This window comes from Sorex fumeus, unplaced genomic scaffold, assembly GCF_029834395.1.
Source record: "Sorex fumeus unplaced genomic scaffold, SorFum_2.1 ptg000008l, whole genome shotgun sequence".
Classification (NCBI taxonomy): Eukaryota; Metazoa; Chordata; class Mammalia; order Eulipotyphla; family Soricidae; genus Sorex; species Sorex fumeus.
In genome coordinates, this window is record NW_026606065.1 from 74,666,897 (window position 1) to 74,691,632 (window position 24,736).

Here is a 24,736-nt window from a genome sequence, read left to right on the forward strand (position 1 = left end):
TCATCAAGACTTTGGTTTGATTTACATGACTGTGTATGGGGCAGGCCGGGAGTGGGGAAGGGTACATTTTCTCCCAATGATGACAAATGAAACTTAAGAACTCCCACTAACATCAGATTAATTTGGGGATTGGAAAGATAGCCTGCCTTGCATGTGGCCTGGGTTTACTCCTCCAGCACCCCTGATTGTTTAAAACCATCAAATAAAAATTCTATGTTTTTTAAACTGTGAAGGGTTGAAGAGACAGGACAAGAGGTAAGGTGCATGCCTTACATGTGGTCAACCTAGACTCAATCACTGGCACTGCATATGGTCCCCTGAGCCCTGTCAGGAGTGAACCTTGAGCACAGAGCTAGGAGCAAATCCTGAGTACTTCTTAGTGCACCCTACCCTCAGCAAAAAAAAAAAAAAAAAAAAATTCAGATTAATTTTTTAAAAAGCTCAGATTTAACCCAAATCCTATTTCTGCTTCAGTGTTTCTCAGTATCTCTTCTTCGGTTCTCACCATCTTTTGGGCATATGCTTTTTCGTGTATTGAAACTTAAATGGATACCAGGAACAAATGCAGTATAGAGGTTTAGGTAGCAAATCTGATCCCAGTACTAGGATGGGATGAAGTGTTTGTAGATTAAGAACAGCTACAGTATAACACAACCAAGAAGGAAACCACCCAAGAAGAAAGGGCTTCAAAATATAGAGTTTAGTAAAGAATTACAAGTGACCTCAAAATAATCATACTGGGCTTTGTGAAAAGATGCAATAGCTTGTGAGACAGACAGTACAACTATACTGTTTAAGGAAGCAAAAGGGAAAGTGACTGCATGTCTCTTAGAGAAACTTCACCTAAGAAAACTAACATGACAATGTCATGGGCCAAAGCACATTTAGGATCAGCTGTTGAAGAGAGTGTGGTGGGAGATGTTGTGCTCCAACATCACCCCTGCCCATGTACACATGTCCCTGTTCTGCAATATTGGCTTGCTAGCTTGTTTTCACCACATACAGGAGGTGACCAGTTAGTTTTCCATCCCTCTCTCTCCTGTTAATGTGTCCACTTTCTTCCAGGACTCAGTGGAGTGTTGCTCCGTTCCAATGAAGACAATATTTGGACAAGAGGACGAGGAAGTTCACAAATTATACGATGTACTTTTCACTCAGGGCAAAAGGTTATTAACAGTTATTAAAATATTTATTTTCTCCTTCTTCACTTAAGAACTTAAGTTTAGTGTGATTCTACCTCATTAACACAGTATCTATAAAGGTAGGCAGTAGTTGTTTCAAAGACCTGGTTAAGCAAAACATCTAGCAAAGGAAATGGTTTAGCAAAGTATCTTAAAAAGTCAAAGCAAATGATAAGACTGCTTGGGGATGACTCTAGCCCCTGAGGTGTCTGTGTGACTCCCACTAACATTACTGTTACACTCGGGAAGGCATTCGAAGCACTTTTTATGTTTCTGAAGATAAAAGAAAATCAAGGTGACATTAACATTTTTAGCAAAGGATGGTACAATCGGAAAGAACCTTATTGATAATCTATACTGAGAATCAATTTTACAATTTTTACTTTTATTAGTCAAAGCCTGGCAAGCTACCTGTGGCGTATTCAATATGTCAAAAACAGTAACAAGAAGCCTCACAATTTGTTGTGAGATGTTACTGGTGCCTGCTCGAGCAAATCGATGAACAACGGGAGGACAGTGCTACAGTGCTACTGTTATTAGTAATAGTGCCCCTTCCTATTTCAAAACTGTCCTAACTTAGAAGATAAATTATATGGTATGCTATCTATCACAAATTACCCTCATTTTAGTAAAGGGAAACTGTTCAGCTAAATACTTCTTCTAATGCCTATGACAAAGGTGGAAAAGCAGAGCTGTGTCTTTCATATATGACTGTTCCTCCACAGATGACCCAGGCACACAGGCTGAATTCAGTGTGACTATTGGCTGGAGTCCCTTGTCACTGATTTGTTTACTTTACTATGTTCTCCATCCTTTGTAAGCACAGGTGGATGATTCAATAGAAATAGATATATGGAAACTGGATTTCACTAAAGGGCAATAAAATGAACTCATTCATTTCTGTTGAGTTGCCAAAGTCATTGTCACTTATGAATAAGGACAAAGGGCTTTGAAATGTGAAAACTGTAGTTTACAATTGCTCCAGCCCCAGGGGAAATTCACTCATTCTTCACATCTGCTCCAAGTCTATTATTAGTTCTATCCTGTGGGTGGGCAACTAGTTATTTCCATCCCCACCTTAGCCCTTAGCCCTCAGTGTGGCCATCGTGACTCTGGCTTGATGGGATTTCACTTCCACTCATTAAGAACTAAAGTCGGAATTAATTTGTCATGACAAGATATTTTCATTTTAGAACTGAGGAAGGGATGAATAAATCATTTTATCTGTCTTCCTTAGAAACTTAAATTACCAGCAATTTTCTTATGATAGATCTTAACAACTAATGTGTATTTCAAATTTTACTCCAAGTCGCAAAAGAGTACAATAGAAAGGTTATTTTTAAACAACAAGCCTGGTTTCCATGAAACTAGAACTCAATATAAATTTGTTAAGGGTAATAAAAAAAACCCATCTAATTTTCAATAGAAAATAAAGTTAGAGTTTATAAACGGGAATTAAAAAAAAAACTGGGCACTAAAACAAGTGTGCATAGTAAAGATAATTTCTTGGACTCTCCAATGCAGAGGATGTAATATACCCATTCAAGTAGCAAACTACCTTCGACAAAATGCCCATAAACACTGCTAACTAATCAGTGGAAAAGTATTTCACAGAAAAGCACATACATTAGAAACAGACACCAAATCACCCACTAAAAAGAAACACTGCCTTTTTAGTAACATAAACAAATTCACTGATAATTTCTAAAATAGCTGTTTCTTGGTCTAACACTATAAAAGGGAAATATTTGTTTCTCTTCAAAACATCCTTGATACTTTAGCAATTTATTTTACTGGCATATGTTCTGAAAAATTTTTGTAATAACTCCAAAGAATTTAAAAAAATCAGGGTGATCTATACATTTAGGATATGCATCTGTGTACTGCTATATATTGCTGGATGAATCAGTAATTCATATTTAATAATTTTTTTCTAAAAAAATGCTGGAAAAATATGTGTTGTACAAGAGTAAAGTTAAATAATTTTTATTCCTGTCCCTTAGGAATTTGCAATAATTGACTTTTTATAAACAAAAAGCTGTAAGATGCATTGTCAATAAAACTGCCTATTTAAAACTATTTTCCAGTGAATATGTAGTGATGTTATTGCTCTAGTAGACTCTGTCAACTATTTACCTGGTCAGAACTGTTCTTAACTAAGTTCTAACAAAAAGATTCTTAACTTAAGTACCTAGACTGGGATCACAAAATAGAGGGCAGGCAATCAGCTAAATAAAACAATCTCACTTATCTTTACTACCTGTCATCTGCCAAGCTAAAATAAACCAAAAATCTTTTATGTTGGTATAGTTATAAATTTTGAAAACTATCATAAAGAAAAACATCTGGTGACATAAAAATATTTTAAATACGTACTATTTTTTTATGCAGTTTTCATGTTTGTACAAAGATTTTGTACTAGATTAGGAAATAATGAGACTCATAGTAATTCAAAAAAAGGACAGAGACTGTTAAAGAAACAAATATTTCCCTTTATTGAATTAAATTACATCTACTGATGGAACATTCAAAATGACTGACGTTCTCAATTGACGGGCCTATAAATAGTGCCATTTAACTGAAATCCAGCCAGCAAATAGCAACATAAACTTGAAGAGCTTCCTCATGTAATTTCCACACCAACTCAGTGTAGCAGAGTTAAACAGTAGATTCAGAATTATCAACATCTACAAGTCAGGATAGTAATGCTCAAAACTATTTGATCAATAATGAGTTTGCCTTACTCCTTGGCCAGCTGCACACTGTTAGGCTTTGCTCCGATAGGTATTCCATATTTGTGTAGAGTGTTCATCAAAGTCTCCCTCACATCATCGTTGTAGGAATCGAAGTCAAACACATTCCTAACCACAGTAGAGAGACCTTCATTGGGAAATTTCTGTGAAAAAACAAATACTATATTACGCACATGATAAAATACAAAACCTATGATAAGTAATGAGTAGATGTGAACTTGAACATTTGCTATCCTTATCAGAGAACCAGATAAGGGAGCACATTTTTTTCTTGTACTATTTTCTCTGATGACTTAGTGCTTTCTTTTAAATAGACTTTGAAGGGGAGCAATTCCTTCTCTGAAATGTTAAGTCATTGTTAAGGTCTTGATGTTTGGGTTTTGCTTTCTGACATCTCTGGCCTGAAAGATAAATACCAATTGACCAAATAGAAACTTAACAGAGTACTGAATACCTATACAGAGTGTTTAGAGAAGCCATAAATTTATGGGGGGGGGGGGCGGTGGAGTGTGAAAGATAACGGAACCAGAGATAAAAGAAGAATGAAAAATACCAAGATAGAAATAGTCATATTTATACTAATGTCCTCAGAGTCCTTTTACTGGCTATGACTTGATTTTCTTAAGTACTGGGATATGAAATAGACATCTCCTGGTTTAATCGAATAAACCTTTCTAGATTGCTTTTTAGCAATAAAAGAATGGGCCTAGGACAATGATCAAGTCACTATATTTTAACTGCCTGCTTGGTGGCATTACTTGTTAAATAAAAGTAGAATTTACATAGACCCTTTTTTTTTTTGGTTGCAGGGAGCTCCCAAGCAGTGCTCAGGAAACCTCCCTATGATTCTCAGCATGGCTGGCTGGAGGTTCAGGGACTGAGGATGAGGTGCTGCCCAAGTTTCACATTGCCAGGGGTTCCCCAGAAGCCTCCGGGGCCACACTCAGCAGGACTCAGGAACTATGTGGTGCTGGGGACCGATTGGGGTCGGCAGCATGCCAGGTGCCTTTACCCCAGCACTACCTCTCTGGCACTTTGTTGCTACTAACAAAAATGAAGTACACATTGTACCTGGCCACAAGGAATTTCATCCTCATGGACATGTATTCTCTCTTGTAAAACTCTCTTTTTGCAGTCTTTATGTGTAAACTAATAATATTAGTTCCTTGCCTGTTTTCTATCTCCAAGCCTTTTATTTTATTTTTACTTATTTATTGAATCACCGTGAGAACAGTTACAAAGCCTTTCAGTTCAAGTCTCAGTTGGTCATACAATGATCAAACACCCGTCCCTTCACCAGTGCACATTTGCCACCACCAAGAACCCCAGTATAACCCCCTCCTTCCCACCCCCACCTGTGTGACAGATTTCCACTTTACTCTCTCTCTCTCTCTCTCTCTCTGTTGATCACATTCAATATTACCACAAAAGACCCAACATTGTTATTTGGAATTTTCCCCAACATTCAGTCCTGCCACAAGGACATCATTTAGATAATTTGTTTTCTATTGCTGATTGTGAAGAGCATATGATGTTATGTGGCTACAATAGCAGCCATGCGAATTTGGATTTCTTATATTTTAGTAATAAATCTAGAGGGATTACTGCCAAAAGCCACTGGGTTCTGAGATTGGTATGTGTGCCTCTGGGTTCATGGTCGGTCAGAAGCCGGAGGAGGAGTTTGAGGGTGGCAACCCGGAGAATTGTCATGGCAGGGAGCAAAGCCAGTTCCATGCCCCCATCCCATGAAGCCCCACATGCCTCGTCAATGCAGTCTCATACCTAGCTGTTCATTAGGCTCTAACAGATGCAGTCCACTATGTCGCCACCACAAAGGGGGACAGGCAGAGGGACAGACACCCTTCCTCTCCCAGGGCGGCATAGCACCATAGTTAAATACACGGTCCAGGTATTATTCGGTTGGGCATTATATTTTGCTCAGATTTTCCCACCACCACTCAAGCCTGATTTTCAGGGACAAATGCTAGATGATTTACTTTCCATTAATCACATTGCATATCCGGACATTGTGGCCGTGCGGTTCGGAAAAAAAGTCCTGGTACCTGCATGCCAGAGCCATGCTTGTAGAAGCTCATAGTCACCAGGATTTCATCTGGAGAAGGCGGGGAGACAGCACCTACCCCATCTGGGACCTCCCGGTGATATCAGCTCTGCTTGGGGCCCAGAGAATTCTCCAGGAGCTGTGGGGCCCTCCAGCCAGTGTTGTTCTTTGCTGCTGTGTTAAGCCTTTTATTTTTAAATGAAAGTGTTTTCACCCAGAAACCACATTTGCGGCATTATCAAATAGTAGCAAAGCTTCACTGCTGTCTTATGCGCTTGTCTTTCTCCAACTCCAACCCCAATCCCCACCCTTAGCCTTCTACCAAAATTTCCTAACTCCCTAGTAATGACCATGACATAGAACCCTGTCAAAGTAAATTTAAAGAATAAATATACGATGTCCCTTGGTGTCCAGATACTAAACATAGATGATAAACATTTCATATTATATCATTAGAATCATTATTATATCTAGATACCGAAAGCCTTGTTATGAAGCAAGCAATCTAAAAGAGAAAGGTGTTTTCCTTTAATATTTTATGCACAGGAATGTTTCATACCTGTAAATGCTTGACTATGTTGACGATTTCTCTGGTAGAATAAGGATAGTTAATTATTCCCTGGTCGGCTAAACTCCTCAGCTCTCCGAAGGCAGCCACAAGCTTCTGGAGGATGGGCTCAGGCACATTTGGTCCATACTGCCTGAGCATCTCCAGCTCTGACTGGGGTTTGGGATTATCAACTGCATGGCAGCTAAAAATATCACCTATGGAGGAAAAAAAAGGTATACTCAGAATGCAACTAACCCATTAGAATGCCACAGGAATGGCTGTTTAGAGACAGCAGTTGCTCACCAGAGCACTTCTATTTTGAAATATATGAAATCACACCGAAAGCACACCCAAGATAAAGACATGGAGAAAGCAAAGGACTCAAGCAATAGAAAGGAAACTGAGTTATGTGTGGCTTAGTTCTTTTAACAAAATTGGTGAAGGGGACTGGTGTTAGAATGTTGTTCTTCTGAAACTCAATCATAAATATCTTTGCAACTTTGTAATTCATGATGATTCAATAAAAATAAAATGTTTGAAATTACGTAATACTTGAAGCTGTAGGATCAGTTTCCTGCAGACAGTCTGACAGGATTCTTTAAAGGTAGGTCTTCTCTGAGTAGGTAGGTCTCTTTTGTGAAGTGTCACCTTGGAGTAGGGAAGCAAAGGACCAATCAAGCCCCCATGGACTCTCAGAGAAAACATGGCCATTAGTCAGGAAGACAGATGTTTTGATTTTTGCACTATACCTGGCAGTGCTCAGAGGCTACTCTCAACTTGGTGATTGAGTGGAGAGTGCTTGGAGGTGTCACCCCTTGGGGTGCTTGAATGTATGTGTAATTAGTATTAGGATCAAAGCTGGGTCTCCCATACACAAAGCACTCAATGCATTTCAGCCCATTGAGCTATTTCCCTGGCCTTAATATAAACTATCTAAAACAAAACGAAAAAAGTAATACAATTTAATAAAATTAATTTAACACATACAATTTAATAAAATAAATAAAAAATTAAACTACAAAAACCTTAGATGCAGAGAAGCTCTAGGCCCCTCCTCAGCCCCTTGCCCTTTTCCTACTCAAAGAAGTAATCACTGGTTCCTACTTATGACCTAGGGGGATGCAGTTTGGGAGACAACATTCAGAGGTAAACTTATCAGTGAGCATGTCCTCTCTTTGGCAGAAACTCATCCCTTTGCTCAGAGTAAAAGTGAAGATTCTTCCTACTTGCTCTATGAGATTTCTCCTTCTGATATACCATCCCTTAACAAAGGATAAATCTCTCAGACCTGTCCTGTATTTCTTCAGAATTTACTGCCATGTTCATTATATATTGCTATTAAATTGATTATTTTTTTCTTTGCTAACTTGTCTGTTGCTGTTTTGGTTAGTTGTCCAGCCAGAGAAGAAACCAGAAGCTGCGGTCTTATTTTCCCCTTAGCTCACTAACAAATATAACTGCACCAGAAAATATTTCAGTACAAAGAACAGAGAGAAGCCTGCCAATTTGTCATCTCCCTATAGGCACTCAGTGTTAACTGGTGGAGTTACCTATTCCTCCATACGTGAAAACACAAGGAATCTGGGGTTTTATTTTTCCCATTAATTGAAAAATACTCTTCATATGGTCCTGAGGATACATTTTAAGTACATATTGAACAGCTATACAGATATATACATCCCCCCGGAGGACTCAATGAACAATGAAAAGGGAGGTGATTAGTATCACTCTCTAAAACATTTATATCTTGTGCAGATTGTTAGAATATGCTTTGGAAACTACTTTTAGAAACCCATACCTGCAAATCCCATATTGAAATAGAAACTCCTGCCTCCCCGTCGCTCTGTGGCAGGAAAGGCTGGGCCACACACACCAGCGGTGCCGCTATGGACACTGAGCTGCCATGCTCACTGCTGGCACAGAGCTAAGTGGTGGCACTCATACTTTGTTGCAGGGCATGCTGAGGGCCATGCACTTGGGCTCTGGGGCTGCGGTTCTGAATGGAGCACAGCAGTGTCATTACATGTACTACCTCACGCCCACAAGGTCAGGCATTCTACTGCTCAGTCACAGCCCAGAGTCCCAAGATACGGTTAAAAGAAATGGTATATCATCTGTCATCTCAATAACTGAGACATCACCAGAAAAATCACCAGAAAAATCAGCTCAAAAGAAAGATAAATTTTGGGGGGATATGGTGCCGCCAGCAGGTCAATCTGTACTTATGAGATGAGTGCATCAGCAGCCTGATGGCGCCTTCAGACTTCCAGATACCTAAAATTGCTGCTTTGCCTTTGGCCAGACCCCAACAACTTGGGGCAAAGTTTACCAAGAAAGTAAACGTCCAAAAGTTAGGTATGTGGGAGACACACCCACAAACCACCTCTGGCTCAGCTATATAATTGGAGGCAAGACCTCTCTGGTTCCTGATCAAACTGCTTAATGGTCGTGATCCCAGAGACTCAGAAACAAATCTCAAAACCCAGCGGCTTTTGGCAGAAATACATCTGGTCCCCACAGTAGGTTACCAGCACCCGGCCAACCCAGGAGGGAAAGGGTGCTGTCCCTCCACTGGCTCCCTCCTGGTGGCTCAGTGACCATCATCCTCCAGAGGCCACTGGACAGTCAGGTTGGGCCCGCAGTGACGAGACATGCAGGGACTCACAGGATGGAAGTGGAGCTGTCCCTTTCCTCCCTGCCCCAACGAGACCCTGAGTCCTGCTCATGAACAGCCTCTCTGGCTCCTGATCAAGCTGCTTAATAGCCATGATCCCAGAGACTCAGAAACAAATCTCGGAATTCAGCGGCTTTTAGCAGAAATGCATCCAGCCACTGCAGTAGGTTACCAGTGCTAGGCCATCCCAGGTGGGAATAGGTTTCATGCCTTCACCTGTTCCCACTGGTGGTTCGGTAGCTGCCATCCTCCAGAGGCCATTGGACAGTCAGGTTTGGGCCCGCAGTGACCAGACATGTGGGGCCTCACGGGATGGGGATGGAGCCGGCCTTTTCCTCCCCGCCCCATCGAGACCCCGGGTCGTTGCCCATGAACGGCCTCCCAGACTCCTGATCAAGCTGCTTAATGGCCATGATCCCAGAGACTCAGGAACAAATATTGAAACTTGGCAAGTTTTGGCAGAAATCCCTTCAGATTGAATTGTTAAAATTTCAAAATCCCAAAATCGCACGCCACTACTGCAGCCGCGTGACATAATATGTTATTCATAACCAGCAATAGAAGACAAATTGTCTATGGATGCCTTCTTGGCAGATCTGAGTGTTGGCGTAAAATCCTAAATAATAATGGTGGATCTGGTGTCAAAATATTGAATGTAATCAAAGTAGAGAGAGGGTAACGTGGAGATCATCTGCCCCACAGGTAGGGGGAAAGTATACTGGGGTTTTTGGTGGTGGAAAATGGGAACTGGTGAAGGGATGGGTGTTTCATCATTGTATGACTGAGACTTAAACCCGAAAGCCTTGTAACTGCTCTTCACGGTAATTCAATAAATAAATTTATAAAAAAAGGAAAAAAAAGAAAGATAAATTTTTTTGAGGGTAGGAAGAGAGACAGGGACAGAGAGAGACACAGAGAGAAAGACAGAGAGAGAGACAGAGAGAGTGACACACACAGAGAGAATGACACAGAACGAAAGACTTGACTTGCTTGCAGTCAACTTTGGTTCAATCCCCAGCATCATGAATGGTTTCCAGAACATTGCATGGGGGTCACTCTGGAGCACAGAGCCAGGAATAGCTTCTAAGTACTGGAAGGTATAAACCCCCCTAACACACACACACACACACACACACATACACACACACACACACACACACACATGACATTTTTTTAGTGCTATTCTACTGAATAATAAGTGACCAGAGAACTAAGGGAAGTTAAAACTGACAGATCTGCACTGTTTAATATTCAGTTAGGTAGGCATAATATTTTACTTTGACTTAAAAGCTATTAAAAATTATTTTTTTAGGGCCAGAGGAAAAATATGGATATAAGGGGGCTTGCTTTGCATGTGACTCATCCTTTTTAACCCCCAGTACACATAAGGTTTCCTAGGCACCACCAGGAGTGACTCCTGAGCACAGAGCCAGATCAGCCCTTGAGCACTCCTGGGTGTGACTCCTTCAGAAGTGCCCTCAGCCCCACCCAAAATCTATGCTTTTTTCCAGCTACAACCAAGTAAAATGTAGGATATGAAAACTTAGAATCTGCATTTCACAGACTAAACCTGCTAAAATACTATGCGAAGAACAGCATTCGCCCTCTCAACTGAAAATCAGATTTAACATCAACATAAAATGAATGCCTCTCATGCATTCATTCATCACATAATTAATAAAGGTCTTCCAAGTACCAAGTACAGTTCTAGGTACCTTATAAATACTGGTGATTAGGAGACAAATTCCCTGTCCTTGTGGAGTATACATCCTGGCATGAGGAGACAATAACAAATAAATATAATTGTTGTAGAGTAGTATATGATTAAAGAAAAAAGAAGCGTCATAGAAGAGGACATCAGAAATTGGTGATGGGGGTGGTCAGTCAGGCAGGTCTTCTTCAGAAAGTAGCTTTGGAAAGGGCAAACACCCAGGAACAGGCATCCCAGGCAGGCAGAGGGACAAGCTAATTCAGACATTCCTGGCTGAATCTGGTTCTCTGAGAAGAATTGGGAGGGCAGCATCTGGGAGAGGGGTCAGTGATGGGGATGGAAAGATCAGTGCAGAGCAGGGCAGTCAAAGAGAGAGCGGGATATGGGAGATAAGCTGTGTGCTCTTCTCGAAAAAACCACTGATGCGTACAAGCTCTTCTGAAAAAACTACTTATTCGATAGCACAGCAGTAGGGCTTTTGCCTTGCACGCAGCCAACATGGCCGACCCGAGTTCGATTCCTCCACCCTTCTCAGAGAGCCTGGTAAGCTACCGAGAGTATCTTGCCCGCACAGCAGAGCCTGGCAAGCCACCCGTGATGTGTTCGATATGCCAAACACAGTAACAACAAAATCTCCAATGGAGACGTTACTGGGCCCGCTCGAGCAAATCGATGAACAACGGGAGGGTCTTTACTTTACTTTACTTACACATAATCTCTTTTTAAAATTTATACAAACGATAAACTATTCTATTTGCTATTGACTTACTGTTTCACTTACTAATTCTTGAGATTTTTTTTAAAAATCAAAACAGCCTGGGTAAATTTACTCCAAACTTTTCATTTTAACAGCTGTCCACTATTCTAATGTGAAGCTGGCTGTAATAGATGTTCTTGATCCACCCACTTGAATGGACATTTAGGTTACACCTATTTTTTCCTTCACAACTATAAATAATGAAATACTGTCTATTACTATACATAAATCATCACACAGGTAATTATATACCTTTATTTATCCCTTTCACATATTCCTTTATATAGAAATACTAGGTCAAATCTCTTACTAGAAGGATGGATATACTTCATACTGAGTGTGAGAATTACCAGTAATCCCAGAATTACTAATTGCCACAGAGAGAATTCCTTCCTTTGGACGTGGAGTTTGGCGGGTGGATTTGTGGGTAAAACGGTGGTACTTAAGAGGCGGTTTCTAGCTCTGTGCCCAGGAGTGATTCCTGGCATTACTCAGGGGACCACATGTGATCCTGGGTGAGCTGCATCCAAGAGAAGCACCTTACCTTCAATATTCTCTCCCCTGTTCTTGAAGAATTCCTTCTTAAAGGATGATGAATAAGTTTGTCTTAGGGTTTCCCCAGTTTGTGAATGTGTCTTCTCAGAGCTGACCACAAATCTTTTCAGGGGAATGTAACTAAAACTAAACATTTAAAAAGTCCTTCCTTTTAATTTTATTTCAAGAGGATTTAAACAACCATTTAAGAAAGCAGTGCAGGGAACCAGACAGACATTAAGCCCAGTTCTGGTGCTCATTAGCTAAGTACTCCTGAGATGCAGTTAGTTTCTCTGAGCCTCAGGTGTTCTCCACAATGGGGATCACAAAAGACTCTTTCCAGGGGTTGGTGATGCTGACAGCACCAGCAACTGTTAGTGATGGCCATAGCAAAGCACTGTTACAAAGGCAGCTGTTCTTACCTAAGGTACCGAAGAAATCATTGCCTAAGAAAGGAAATCCAGGTCTGTTGGCCAGAACAATCATCCTAAAATCAGGATGAATCACTATAACATTTTCTCTTCCATCCACACTAGCAGAATCTGAAAAATAAGAATACATTTAACCCAGGGTTGCTTTATATTACTTGGCTTGAGATAATATCATATTACTCTTTATAAATCAATGATTATTATTCTTTTCAAATCCTGTATTTTGCTGAGAACCTACAGTTACACAGCTATAGAGTGATTCCTGTTCATCATGGAACACAATACTTAATGACATAGAATAAATGTCTTGAAAATATAAACTCATTTGAACAGTGATGATGTATTTCCAAATAAAGAATTCTACCACAGTTCTTGTATTACACTGGTTGATATACATTTGAAATCAAATTACTTGTTTGAACAATAATCTAAGATAGTAAAGTCTTTACTATGGTTATGCTATTTTAAGAACAATGTATCATTCAAATATATTCAGATATTCAAATCCCAGCCTGAGGTTATCAATTTTTATTGTGTGCATTTGGGTCATACCTGGCTATGCTCAGGGCTTACTCCTGCATCTGTGCACAGGAATCACTCCCAGCAAGGCTTAGGAGACCATATGGGGTGCTGGAGATTGAACCTATGCTGATCACATGCAAGGCTAAGTGTCTACTCATTGGACTATCTCTCCAGCCCTGAGGTTGTCCATTTTTAAAAAATAAATGATAGCTGTACAGCTAGATGTGGCTCAGTGATGCAACACAAGCCTCTCATGTATGACATGCTCTGTTTCATTCCTGGCACATCTCTCTCACACACACACACACACACACACACACGCGCGCGCACACGCATGCACAGCACCTACAGTTTTGAGATGCATTTTTAAGTACTTTAAACTCATACATTTTCATGATATCAAAAATTCTTTTCAGTGTGTCATAAATTCTGTTCTAACACAACCAATAGTTTTAACATTTGATCTCCATTACCTTTAGTCATGCAAGTAACAAGGGTACACCAACTGAAGTAAGGTTTAATTGATTAAAATAAAAATTAGAATATGAATTAAAATTTCAAATGGCAGGATAAAATGTCAGCCTACCTCTAAAGGGGACACTTAATGAATCATGTTCAAAAGCTTCAGGGGCTCTTGTGCTTGTCTCCAATCATACCTGAGTTTAAAAATTACAGTAGCTCTTGGTAGATTATCTTTCAAAACTGCATCAGGAAGTGTAGTGCATTAAAAGGGAAATATCACTCTTTACAGTACTGTATAAACAAAATTTCTTTTGATTTCACTGTCCTCATAATGTCTCTATTTTTAGAAGAAGACAGAACTCTAATTCTCAGGGTTTGAATGATCTTTTTAATAGTCAGTTCACGCTAACAAGTTCTCATTTTATATTCATTGTGAAATCAAAATGCTAGAATACTTTTATTCATATCAAGGTTCCTAAGCTCACAAACAGCCAAGCTACAATTAGAATGTTCAAGAAGAACATCTCTGTGGAGGTGCACTAGTATGCTTTTAGTGGGAACAACTTAGCATCTCTCGAATACTGATGATGTTTGCTTATTTGCCTCACACTCTCTGGCTACTCTGCTTCTATGTTCTCATTAGCTCTAAGCATTCCCCGCCTAGTTTTTGGAGGACATAAAATTTCAAACTGATATACTATGTTCTCACAAAGCATTAGATAAACCTCATTTTTCCTTGTAAACTAAATATACTGATGAGATGCTACTATAATTTTCTCTAACAAGAGAAATAAAAAATAAGTAACACAAACTGAAACACAGGACAACTTTCAGAAAGACATGTGTATGTGTGTGTGTGCATGTGTATGTGTGTGATATAGATGCATATACAGATGCAGTGTCACACCACATGAACCTTTATCAACAATATTAATTTTTATGCTGTGTATAATAAATACATGTTAGAATGTTTTTTCCTTTTTAGAGGTGCCAAGGATCCAACTCAGGGTATCACATAGGCAAATCACACCCCAGTTTCTTAGATCTTTTAAAAGTTGCAGATATTAAAAAATTAATTTTACACAAAAGGTAGTATGATAAGGATTACATACTGGTATACTCAAAGAGTAGAAAAACACAAAATAGATTTGTCCTAAAACTACTGAAATTTTCAAAGATACACTCTGGATTAATATAATTAACAATGTATATTAACTTTCATAAATGATAGATTATACCTCAGTCATAATGTCATAAATGATGAGATGAGCCTAAGTTATATTGAACTTAGCTTGTTGGTTATAGATAGAAGTCAGTTTGTGTGTGATATGATACCACAGGTGCAAAAATTATGTAAACTAAAAGAAAAGTTGTGTTTTTAATACTCACTTGCAACAATTCGCCTTCCATCTGCAAGAATCATTTCTCCATTTTCTACCAGAGTTTTTAAAATACAGGTGACATAGGTGGGGGCTTTGTCCGCCTCATCCACTACTAGAATATGGCCCATTTTCACTGCTTTAACCTTTGAAGACAGAACATTTATCATAAACAAAAAAAATTAAAGCAATTATTTTAAAACTTAATCACTGCTTTGGATTTATAATAGCTATATAAGTTAGGCACACACACAAATACAACAGAGCTGAGAACAAAATGCGCGCATCTCCATCAAAAAACTCATAGTTACTAATCTGCCAACTCTAAGGCAATAAGTTAACCCTGGCATTTCAAATACATTAAGAGTAATTTACAAATATTATGGCAAAGTACCAGGAGGCTGAGTGACAATTCATGATCAGAGTCGACATTAGAACAGTATAGTTACGGCTCTAAAGGCCAAAAAGGGTATATTAAGTCTTTACTACTAAGAACTTGATTGCCAGAGCAAGAAATATGTACTTTACCTTATTAAGTAATGGGATATACCCAAATGATGAGTTCAGATTTGAAAAAAAACAGTGCTGAGCTCCACTTTTAATACATTTAGCCTGGCAGCAATATGCAAACTATACTCAAAGGGGAATACCATAACAATTTAGTTAAAAAGTTGTTTAGAAACCTGATTTTAGGGGTAGAACATAAAAAATAGAAATAATAGCGTTAGATTTATCTAAAGAGTTTAACTAAGGTATAATCTAGACAGAAGGAAAAGGAAAAGTAAGAAAGAAAATTCTATGTTTTAGGCAATGAAGAAGTGATACTATGAAAAAAGAAAGACAAAAACTAGGAAAAGTCTTAGAAACATTTTTTAGGGAGCTGATGGTGAAGATACTCAATTTAAAAGCAAACCCAGAGATGTAGAGTAAAATGAAATGAATTGAAAGAGAAAACATGTAGCTTCTATCTCAACCTTAACATCTTTGTTCAAGGAAGATCAGATCCAATCTCTGAGTCCCAGAGACACAATCGCTAGTGTCTGAACCATGAAGTGCTCATGATGTTTCATTGTTTGTTTGCACCCATGCCTCAAAGGAATTATCTATGGAAAAATATTTTGGCAAACTGGGATTTCTTAAGCTAATATTTACTAAGATCATTAAAAAACCTTTTAGCAGCATAATATAATTTCAAAATCTACATATCTGAAAACAGTAAACTTTATCTGAAAACAGTAAACTTTATTTCTTTTTAAACTCGGATAGAAAATGAAATGCGAGGATTTCCATCATTCTCTAACTCTCCCTTTCAAAGAAAGTACAGTATAGGAATATTTCATTTTCCCAATAATTTGTACTTAAATACCAATTCTCCAAATAACATATGAATGAGTACATTCCCATTAAGACTGCAGTATATCTAAATCAAAAAGATATACCCCTCAAATTTATAAAAAAGAAAAAAAGACAATTAGCATTCAAAACTACAGTTGAGAATATTCACATAATTGAATTACTAACCAAAGGTGAGTCTTCATACACAATAAGTCCATCTTTAACTGAAGGCTGAAGAGTAAGTGTCTGCACGGTTGTGTCCCTGAAATTAATCCAATACATAGTTAAAAAAGAAATAAACTGATGTCTGACGTGAATAATAATATAATACTTCTTAGTTTCTTATTGCATATACCACCCACTTTCTCCTAAAATAAATACAGCAACTGAAATTCCACTCAGCAATGGTATTTTGTAGGAAAAAACAGCAATGGTCTGAGATTTAATACAGATTATCTAATTCTCTATCCCTTTTTTCTTTTTTGCAATTTCTTTGTCATGATTTCTTTCATTTCTAAAAATCACCGCCTAAGGGTGATGTGAGACATGTGACATATATGTGAATTTTTATAAATTGATCTTGATGGTGACTTTATTTTCTTAAATCCACTTGCTGCTATTTACTTTCTCCTTGAGGCTCTTCAAAAGCTATACTGGTGCTTATTATCTTCTAACTAGGATGAAATCCTTGAAGTTGATATCACCTAGTACTATCCTTTTTTAAAATGTGTATAAAAGAAGCTACAAATGATAGATCCAGGCAGTTTTAAGGGGATCAATGTTGTCTCTTCACCTTCTACACATAATATTTTAGAATATAAAACATTCCTTTGCCAAGTGATGTCATATAGAGAAAGAGAGTTATGTCTAAAATGTGAGAGGAACTGGAGAAGTAGTACAGAAGTAAGATCCTTGCCTTGCATGTGGCCAACCCTTATTCAGTCTCCAGTACCACGTAGTCTCCTATGCAGCACCAGGAGGGTGCTGGCCTAAATCCCCTCATCACTATCCTCCAAAGTGAGAGCAGAACCTTCATTTAAAGTTTTCTTTTAAAAGTACCTTATCATTTATTAAAAAAAGTAAAATGTGAAGCTACAAATGTGTTGCTTTGAATGCCTCCTACACATAAGATACTACTTGGAAGAGAAATTTCAGAGTATAGCGCATAATATACCTTTGAAACTTTAACCTAAAAAACAAAAGTTACCACATCTATTAAAAATTATAAAATATGTGTATATATTAAATGATAATAATAAATGAAACTTAAGCTTTATCCAAATATATTTTTCCATTAGCTAAACAAATTTAATTAAAATCAGCTAACTACTGAATGGCAGTTGTGGGGTTCGGGGTAGAAGACTTCAGAGTTTAACCAACCAAGATTTAATTTCTAGTTCCTGTCTCCAATTAGTCATAAGATTTTAAGTAAATTGCAGGAGAAACATTGCTAGAAAGCATGGCAAGTAGCTGATACATAGAAATACACTAACAGATCAGCTTCAGCTTTCTGTTGTCTCTGCTCTGTGACTAAAACTTCCTTGCCTGTCTAATTTCTATTTGATCTTCTGGGTTTCATTCATACCTGGTATTTCTTGATAAGCCCTTCCTAAAACTTTTTCTAACCATATACAATGGCCTCTTTTGTTCCCTGTAGGATCTGGATCATCCTCATTTTAGCCCTTACTATGGTATATTGCAATTTCTTATTATAGAGTTTATATAGTTTATATATCTATATAATCAATAAAATTCAAGTGCAGAACACATATACTTTCTCCCCTATTCTGTTTCAAGCCTCTAATGGATGTGTTTCTCACAGGAAAAAAATTAATAAATGTTTTTTGAATGAACAAATTATAAAACACATTTTAATAAATGTTACATTGGATTAAGACTGATTATGTTAGAGGCAAGGTAGGTATCTTCCTAATTCATTTAAAAGTGTGTATGAGGAAGTATAGTCATATCATTTGGAGCTAACTAGCCAAGGAAAAGAAGAATCATGTCCATTCAAGACTCTATTTAAGTTGAATTTGGATTGAAAAAAATTATTATAATGGGTATGCACTGAGTACTAATTCATGGGGAATGGAGCAATTACTGATATTTACAACCTGTAGACTATCTGTTTTATTTTCACCTATTTTAAGGCTTCTCTCTCTAACTAGTCTCACTAGCGACTGGTTTATTTCATCTTCTGTGGCCTGGATTACTGTCATTTTTGGCCCATATTTTAAGCACCCCCGGCCATGATCTTGGTTCTCCTGGGCCTGGTACCTGTACCATGACCTACTGCATACTATAGACCTAGCACTATACTTTCCAAAATAGTCCAACTCTTTTATCTTTGCTAAAATGTAGCCTGGGGGAATGTTAAAGAAAGTACAAAAATATTGTGACAATTTATTGGCGCTTTATCAACTTTTAGTATGAATAAAATGTTGCTTAGACAACACAATAATTAGCTGTTATAAACCATTTTCTGTATTCCTGGGTCTTAGATATTTACTATGGGATATACTTTATGCTATCTTCCACTAAAAATTAATTTTCAGTGTTCTAAACAAATACGAACAGAGTTTATAATTAATTCCACTTAGATTCACTGTTAATATTCTAACAATACAGAAGAAGGTGGGTGATGAAGAGATTCAAAAAGATTTTTATAGCAATATAATGAATTCTTCACCTTAGTTGTCACATATTTAATGGGCAACAATATGACATCTTCTAGCACCACAATGGAAAAAGGAATTCTTGCATTATTGTCAGTATAAAAGAAATTCAGTTGTTACTTAGTAATTAAACTGCTTCTTAGCCAATTAGAAACTGAATCCCAACTTAAGAAAGGCAAATCAAAGTGCTCTATAGCGACTGCATTCTAATAGCATACACTTGTCAACTTATATTTCCCAAAAGGTTTCTGTGTAGAAATGAAAACCATAGGTTTGAGGGAGCAAAAACAAATCAGATGATTTTCCAAAAGAACTAACAATGATGATAAATAAAACAGGAATCGTGGCATTCGTTGGAATACTCTGAGAAAGAAACCCTGGAGGCTAAAAGTGGCTTTGTTCTGTTTTCATTCTTAATTCTTCATTTCATGCACAAAGGAAAGCAAAGACTGCTAAACACACCCAATTCCAAAATGGGTCGACATTTCTGTATAGTCCATTGATTATATGAGCATAAAACAATCCACTGTCTTCTTCAGAGCACTTAGCACAGGGGAAGAGGTGTCTGCCTTACATGCGGTTGACTGACTCAATCTCCCTCCAAACACCACAGGGAAGAGCGAAAAGAAAAAGGCACAAGGAGAGTATGAGGTCGGGTGACCACCCCCAGTTGAATTCCTGGTGCTTTGGGTTCCCTGAGAGAGAAGAGCTCCAGCAACAGCCAATCATCTTAGCACTGAACTGTCAGCCATGCTGGCCTGACATGGCATCGAATGGCCCCCAGGTCACCTGAGCATTGTGAGCCATGCTCCTCACTCACAGAAAAAGAGAACAAATGGAGGGATTGGAGCCATAGTAAAGTGGGTAGGGTAAGGCTTGCCGCGCATGTGGCCAACCCAGGTTTGATCCCTGGCATCCCATCTGGACCCCGAGTGATTCCTGAATGCAAAGCCAGGAGTAACCTCTGAGCATCTCTAGGCATCCAAAACCAAACAAGAAAAAAAGAACCCTATTCAAAAGTTTATTTTTCATGATTTCAGATAATAAAAACTTCAACACAGTCGGAAAAAAAAGGCAACTACAATTATTAAAGGTAGTATGTGAATTGACAAAAAGATAACAATGATTCTTTTTTAAAGATAGTACTTAAAATGATTTCTTTTTACCCTCCATGACATTGAAGCTAATGGTATCTTCAAAGATGCCGCGCCACTGGCCGAGCAAGTGAAAACAGAGATAGATAAATGGGACTATCTTAAACTACGAAGCTTCTGCACCTCCAAAGAAACAGTGACCAAAATACAAGGACAGTCTACAGAATGGGAAAGGATATTCGCTGAACACGCATCTGACAAAGGGTTGATATCAAGGATATGCAAAATACTGGCTGAACTCCACAAGAAGAAAACATTCAACCCCATCAAAAATTGGGGCAATGAACTGGCAAGCTCCCCATGACCTATTCGATAGGCCAAAACCAGTGACAACAAGTCTCACAATTTGGTGTAAGATGTTACTGGTTCCCGCTCGAGCAAATGGATGAACCGCGGGAGGACAGTGCTACAGTGCTATGATTGAAAAAAATTGTGGTTTCTTTCAATATGACAACACTTACTAGGATAAGTTGTAGATGAATCGAGATGCGTTAAAATAAATAAAATGAGAAGAAATAGTAAAAAAAAAAAAAAAAAAAAATTGGGGCAATGAAATGAACAGAAACTTTCTCAAAGAAGAAATCCAAATGGTAAAAAAGCACATGAGAAAATGTTCTACATCATTAATTATCAGGGAGATGCAGATCAAAACCACAATGAGATACCATCTCACACCTCAGAGACTGGCCCATATCCAAAAGAACAAAAGCAACTGATGCTGGCGTGGATGTGGCGAAAAAGAGACACTGTTTCACTGTTGGTGGGAATGTCGACTGGTTCAGCCTTTCTGGAAAACAGTATGGACGTTTCTCAAAAAATTAGAAATTGAGCTCCCATTTGACCCAGCAATACCACTCCTGGGAATATATCCGAGAGAGGCAAAAATGTGTAGTCGAAGTGACATCTGCACTTGTTTGTTCATTGCAGCACTCTTTACAATAGCCAGAACCTGGAAGAAACCTGAATGCCCAAGAACAGATGACTGGTTAAAGAAACTTTGGTACATCTACACAATGGAGTACTATGTAGCTGTTAGAAAAGATGAAGTTATGAAATTTACATACAAGTGGTACAATATGGAAAGTATCATGTTAAGCGAAATGAGTCAGAAAGAGAGGGATAGACATAGAAAGATTGCATTCACCTGGGGAATATAAAGAAACAAAATATGAGATTAATACCCAAGAATAGCTGAGATCAACACCAGGAGGATTACTCCATAGCTTAGAGGCCAGCCAGGCATTCTAGGGGAAAGGGCAGCTCAGATAGAGAAGGGAGCACCAAATAAAGGGTGTTTGGAGGATCCTCCCAGGAGGGGAGATGCATGTTGAAAGTAGACTATGGACTGAACATGTTTGCCACTCAATGCCCCGTTTGCAGACCACAACACCCAAAAGGAGAGAGAGAACACAGGGCATTGCCCTGCCACAGAGACAGGGGGGATGGGGGGATGCGGGGTGGGAGGGATACTGGGATCCGTGGTGGTGGAAAATGGGCACTGGTGGAGGAATGGGTATTTGATCATTGTATAATCGAAATCCAAGCACAAAAAATTGTAAATCTACAACTGTACCTCATGGTGTTTCACTAAAAATAAAAAAAAAAAATTAAAAAAAAATCCAGAAACTGAAATAAAGCTCCCAGAAGAGAGCAACATACGTCTTTAAAAAAAAAAAAAGATTTCTTTTTAATGAGCATCTTGGTTTTTTGCTGAGGGGACAGGGGTTGGGGGGGGGGGGAAGGGGGGAGAGCTGATACTTGGCAGTACCCATGGGCTTCTCCTAGCTCTGTGCTCAGGGTTAGCAGTGCTTAGGGAACCATGTAGTGCTGACAATCAAACCCAGGCCTCGGGTTTGCAAAGCATGAGCCACAGCCCTTTTTAAAAAAATTTTTTTTATTAGTGAAACACCATGAGGTACAGTTATAGACTTATAAATTTTTGTGCTTGGGTTTCAGTTATACAATGATCAAGTACCCATCCCTCCACCAGTGCCCATCCTCCACCACTACGGGTCCCAGCATCCCTCCCACCCCCCATCCCCCCTGTCCCACCCTGCCTCTGTGGCAGGGCATTCCCCCTTGTTCTCTCTCTCTTCTTTTGGGTACTGTGTTTTGCAAGAGAGGCATTGAGTGGCAATCATGTTTGGTCTATAGACTACTTTTAGCATGCTTCTCCCACCCTGGGAGGGTCCTCACAACACCCTTTATTTGGTGCTCTCTTCTCTATCTGAGCTTCCTTTTCACCTAGCACGTGTGAGCCATAGACCTTCGAGTTTTCTCAAACAAATGCTTTGAGTCTTTAAAATCATCCCCTCCACCATCAATATTAGACTAGGTATCAAACTCAGGTATCATTTATGCAAGGCATGAACTATGCAACCGAGGCACATTTCTGACCTTTATGAGCATTTTGTATTAAAAGTTACTGATTCTCAAAAATAAATAAATAAATAAATAAATAAATAAAGGATCTAAGGATATTTTACCTGGTACAATTTCACATCTATTATTGTAAGTTAATTTCAAGGGCAACTTTGAAGTAAAAATGAATAAATATTTAAACAGTCACTAATTTCAACAATACTAGGAGAAAAAAAGGTCAAAATACATTTTAGTTACATTTTGTTAGCCTAGGCTTTAATAAAGATAACAGTAGATAACAGCTTTCAGTACTGCTTGATGAATCCAAATTTTCAGTTAATTGCTAACATTTATGTTAGTACCAATTATCCTGTTTTTACAATCTAAAAGCTAAAGCTGCCATCAATTAAAACCTGAGTTAATAAAGGGCTATTCAAGTACAGTGTTGAACTTTATTCTTCATTTAATTTAAATTAGATTTTAAAGTTTTAATTTAAATGATAGTTATTGCTGCTTAACAGCAATTTAAAGTGATTCCAGAAGCAATAAAGGTAATTAAATTGTAGAAAGATGAGTTTTTTTTTTAAATCAAAATGAGAAAAGAAAACTTTCCTCCAGAGAGCAAGCACAACCCCTTCTAAAATTTGGCTAGTGGAGGTACTTGAAGCTCTTTCTGTTTATAGAGGCAGCAGAGACCTGAAAGAGAGATATTTATTTTGAGAAGGATACGTTAATGATAGTATTTAAATTAGTTTATGGCTTGTTTTCTTTTAGAAAACAATCACAGTTAACATAAGAGTGAAAGAAGTTGCCAAACTTTGAAACCAGTTTCAAATCACTGATATAATCATCTTTAATTTTATAATTCATTAAGATGTAAATGGCTATGGAATAGTCCACTTGTTGTGGTTTTAAATAATAACATAAGAAGGAATGGTCAGGAGTGATCCCAGAACACAGAGCCAGGTATAACCCCTGGCATTGCCAGGTGTAGTCCCAAAACCAGGGAGAAAAAAAACCCTAACAATGGATTAAATCTGAGTCCTATTAATTTGACCAGTCTCTTAATTTCCAAGATAAGATCTTGACAAAGGGAACTGAAACAAAATGTGTGAAGGACGAGTGAAGGTTATAGTCAAAAGGAACGAAGATGAAAGGAGAGAGACATTGTACTGCTATTCTGTGCTGTGAGGGGAAAGTTCTTTCAGTAAGATAAAAATAATTATTACTGCCAAAGTGACTGAAAAAATTCCAACTCCTAAAATAGTTGTTTTGGAGAACAAATAGTTTACTTAGTAGTCAATCACTTATCACTAATAGGTCCAGATGCAAAAAATCCTAACAAACCATAAAAGGAAGACATTAGGGGAATAATATTTATGGAAGGAAGTCGATACGGAGGTAACATTTTGTTCTTTAGAGGGAGGTTCTTGTTGGGGAGAGCAAAAAAACAGTGCTCTGATAGAAGCTACACATTTCAAGAGTGCTGAGTTTTCATCTTCTGGCACCACATTAATACTATTTACAAGGGATTCCTCCTATCCTCTGCTGATAATTAAGTGTTTCAACAAATTCTGAAAGTTTTATAAGTTGTCTACTCTCTGAAGATGAGTGTACTAAATTGCAATATTAAAACTCAGTTTATCTTTACTCTGAAAGTTAGCTTTCTGACTTGATACATTTGCGGAGCTTAAAATAATGTAGTTTCTCTGTAGGATCTTAATGTTCCTCCATTCCAAACAAAAATAAAAACTAATCTTCAGGCCCTCTAAGTCCTCTATCCTCTGCCTATGAAAAATGTACTGCCCAGGGACTGAAGCGATAGCACAGCGGGTAGGGTGTTTACCTTGCATGTAGCTGACCTGGGTTCAATACCCAGCATCCCATATAGTCTCCCAAGCACTGCCAGGAGTAATTCCTGAGTGCAGAGCCAGGAGTAACCCCTGTGCATCGCCGGGTGTGAACCAAAAAGGAAAAAAAAAAAAGAAAAAGAAAAAAGAAAAATGTTCTTCCCAATGCAGATTAAAGAATAAAACTGACTGAATCTGAATTACAAAGATACATTCACAGATGAACCCAAAGTATGAGGCGGCTGTATACCATATTCACTAGGCAATCTTTAGAGAATAAAGTATTTTCTAAACTCTCATTGTGAAACAAAAAAGGATAATTTAAAAAAGTGACCACTTTTC

At 38.2% G+C, this 24,736-nt stretch overlaps 1 protein-coding gene across 1 annotated transcript in view; it reads right to left on the reverse strand.

Annotated features, from left to right (window-relative positions):
• The window catches only part of VWA8 (von Willebrand factor A domain containing 8), a 365,156-nt gene that overhangs the window by 160,840 nt on the left and 179,580 nt on the right, over positions 1-24,736 (reverse strand). The window contains exons 22-26 of the mRNA XM_056109482.1: positions 16,538-16,613; positions 15,027-15,162; positions 12,645-12,764; positions 6,556-6,761; positions 3,926-4,077 (exon numbers count right to left, since the gene is read on the reverse strand). Coding sequence (XP_055965457.1) covers positions 3,926-4,077; positions 6,556-6,761; positions 12,645-12,764; positions 15,027-15,162; positions 16,538-16,613 — 690 coding nt within the window. The remainder of the gene's footprint in view (positions 1-3,925; positions 4,078-6,555; positions 6,762-12,644; positions 12,765-15,026; positions 15,163-16,537; positions 16,614-24,736) is intronic.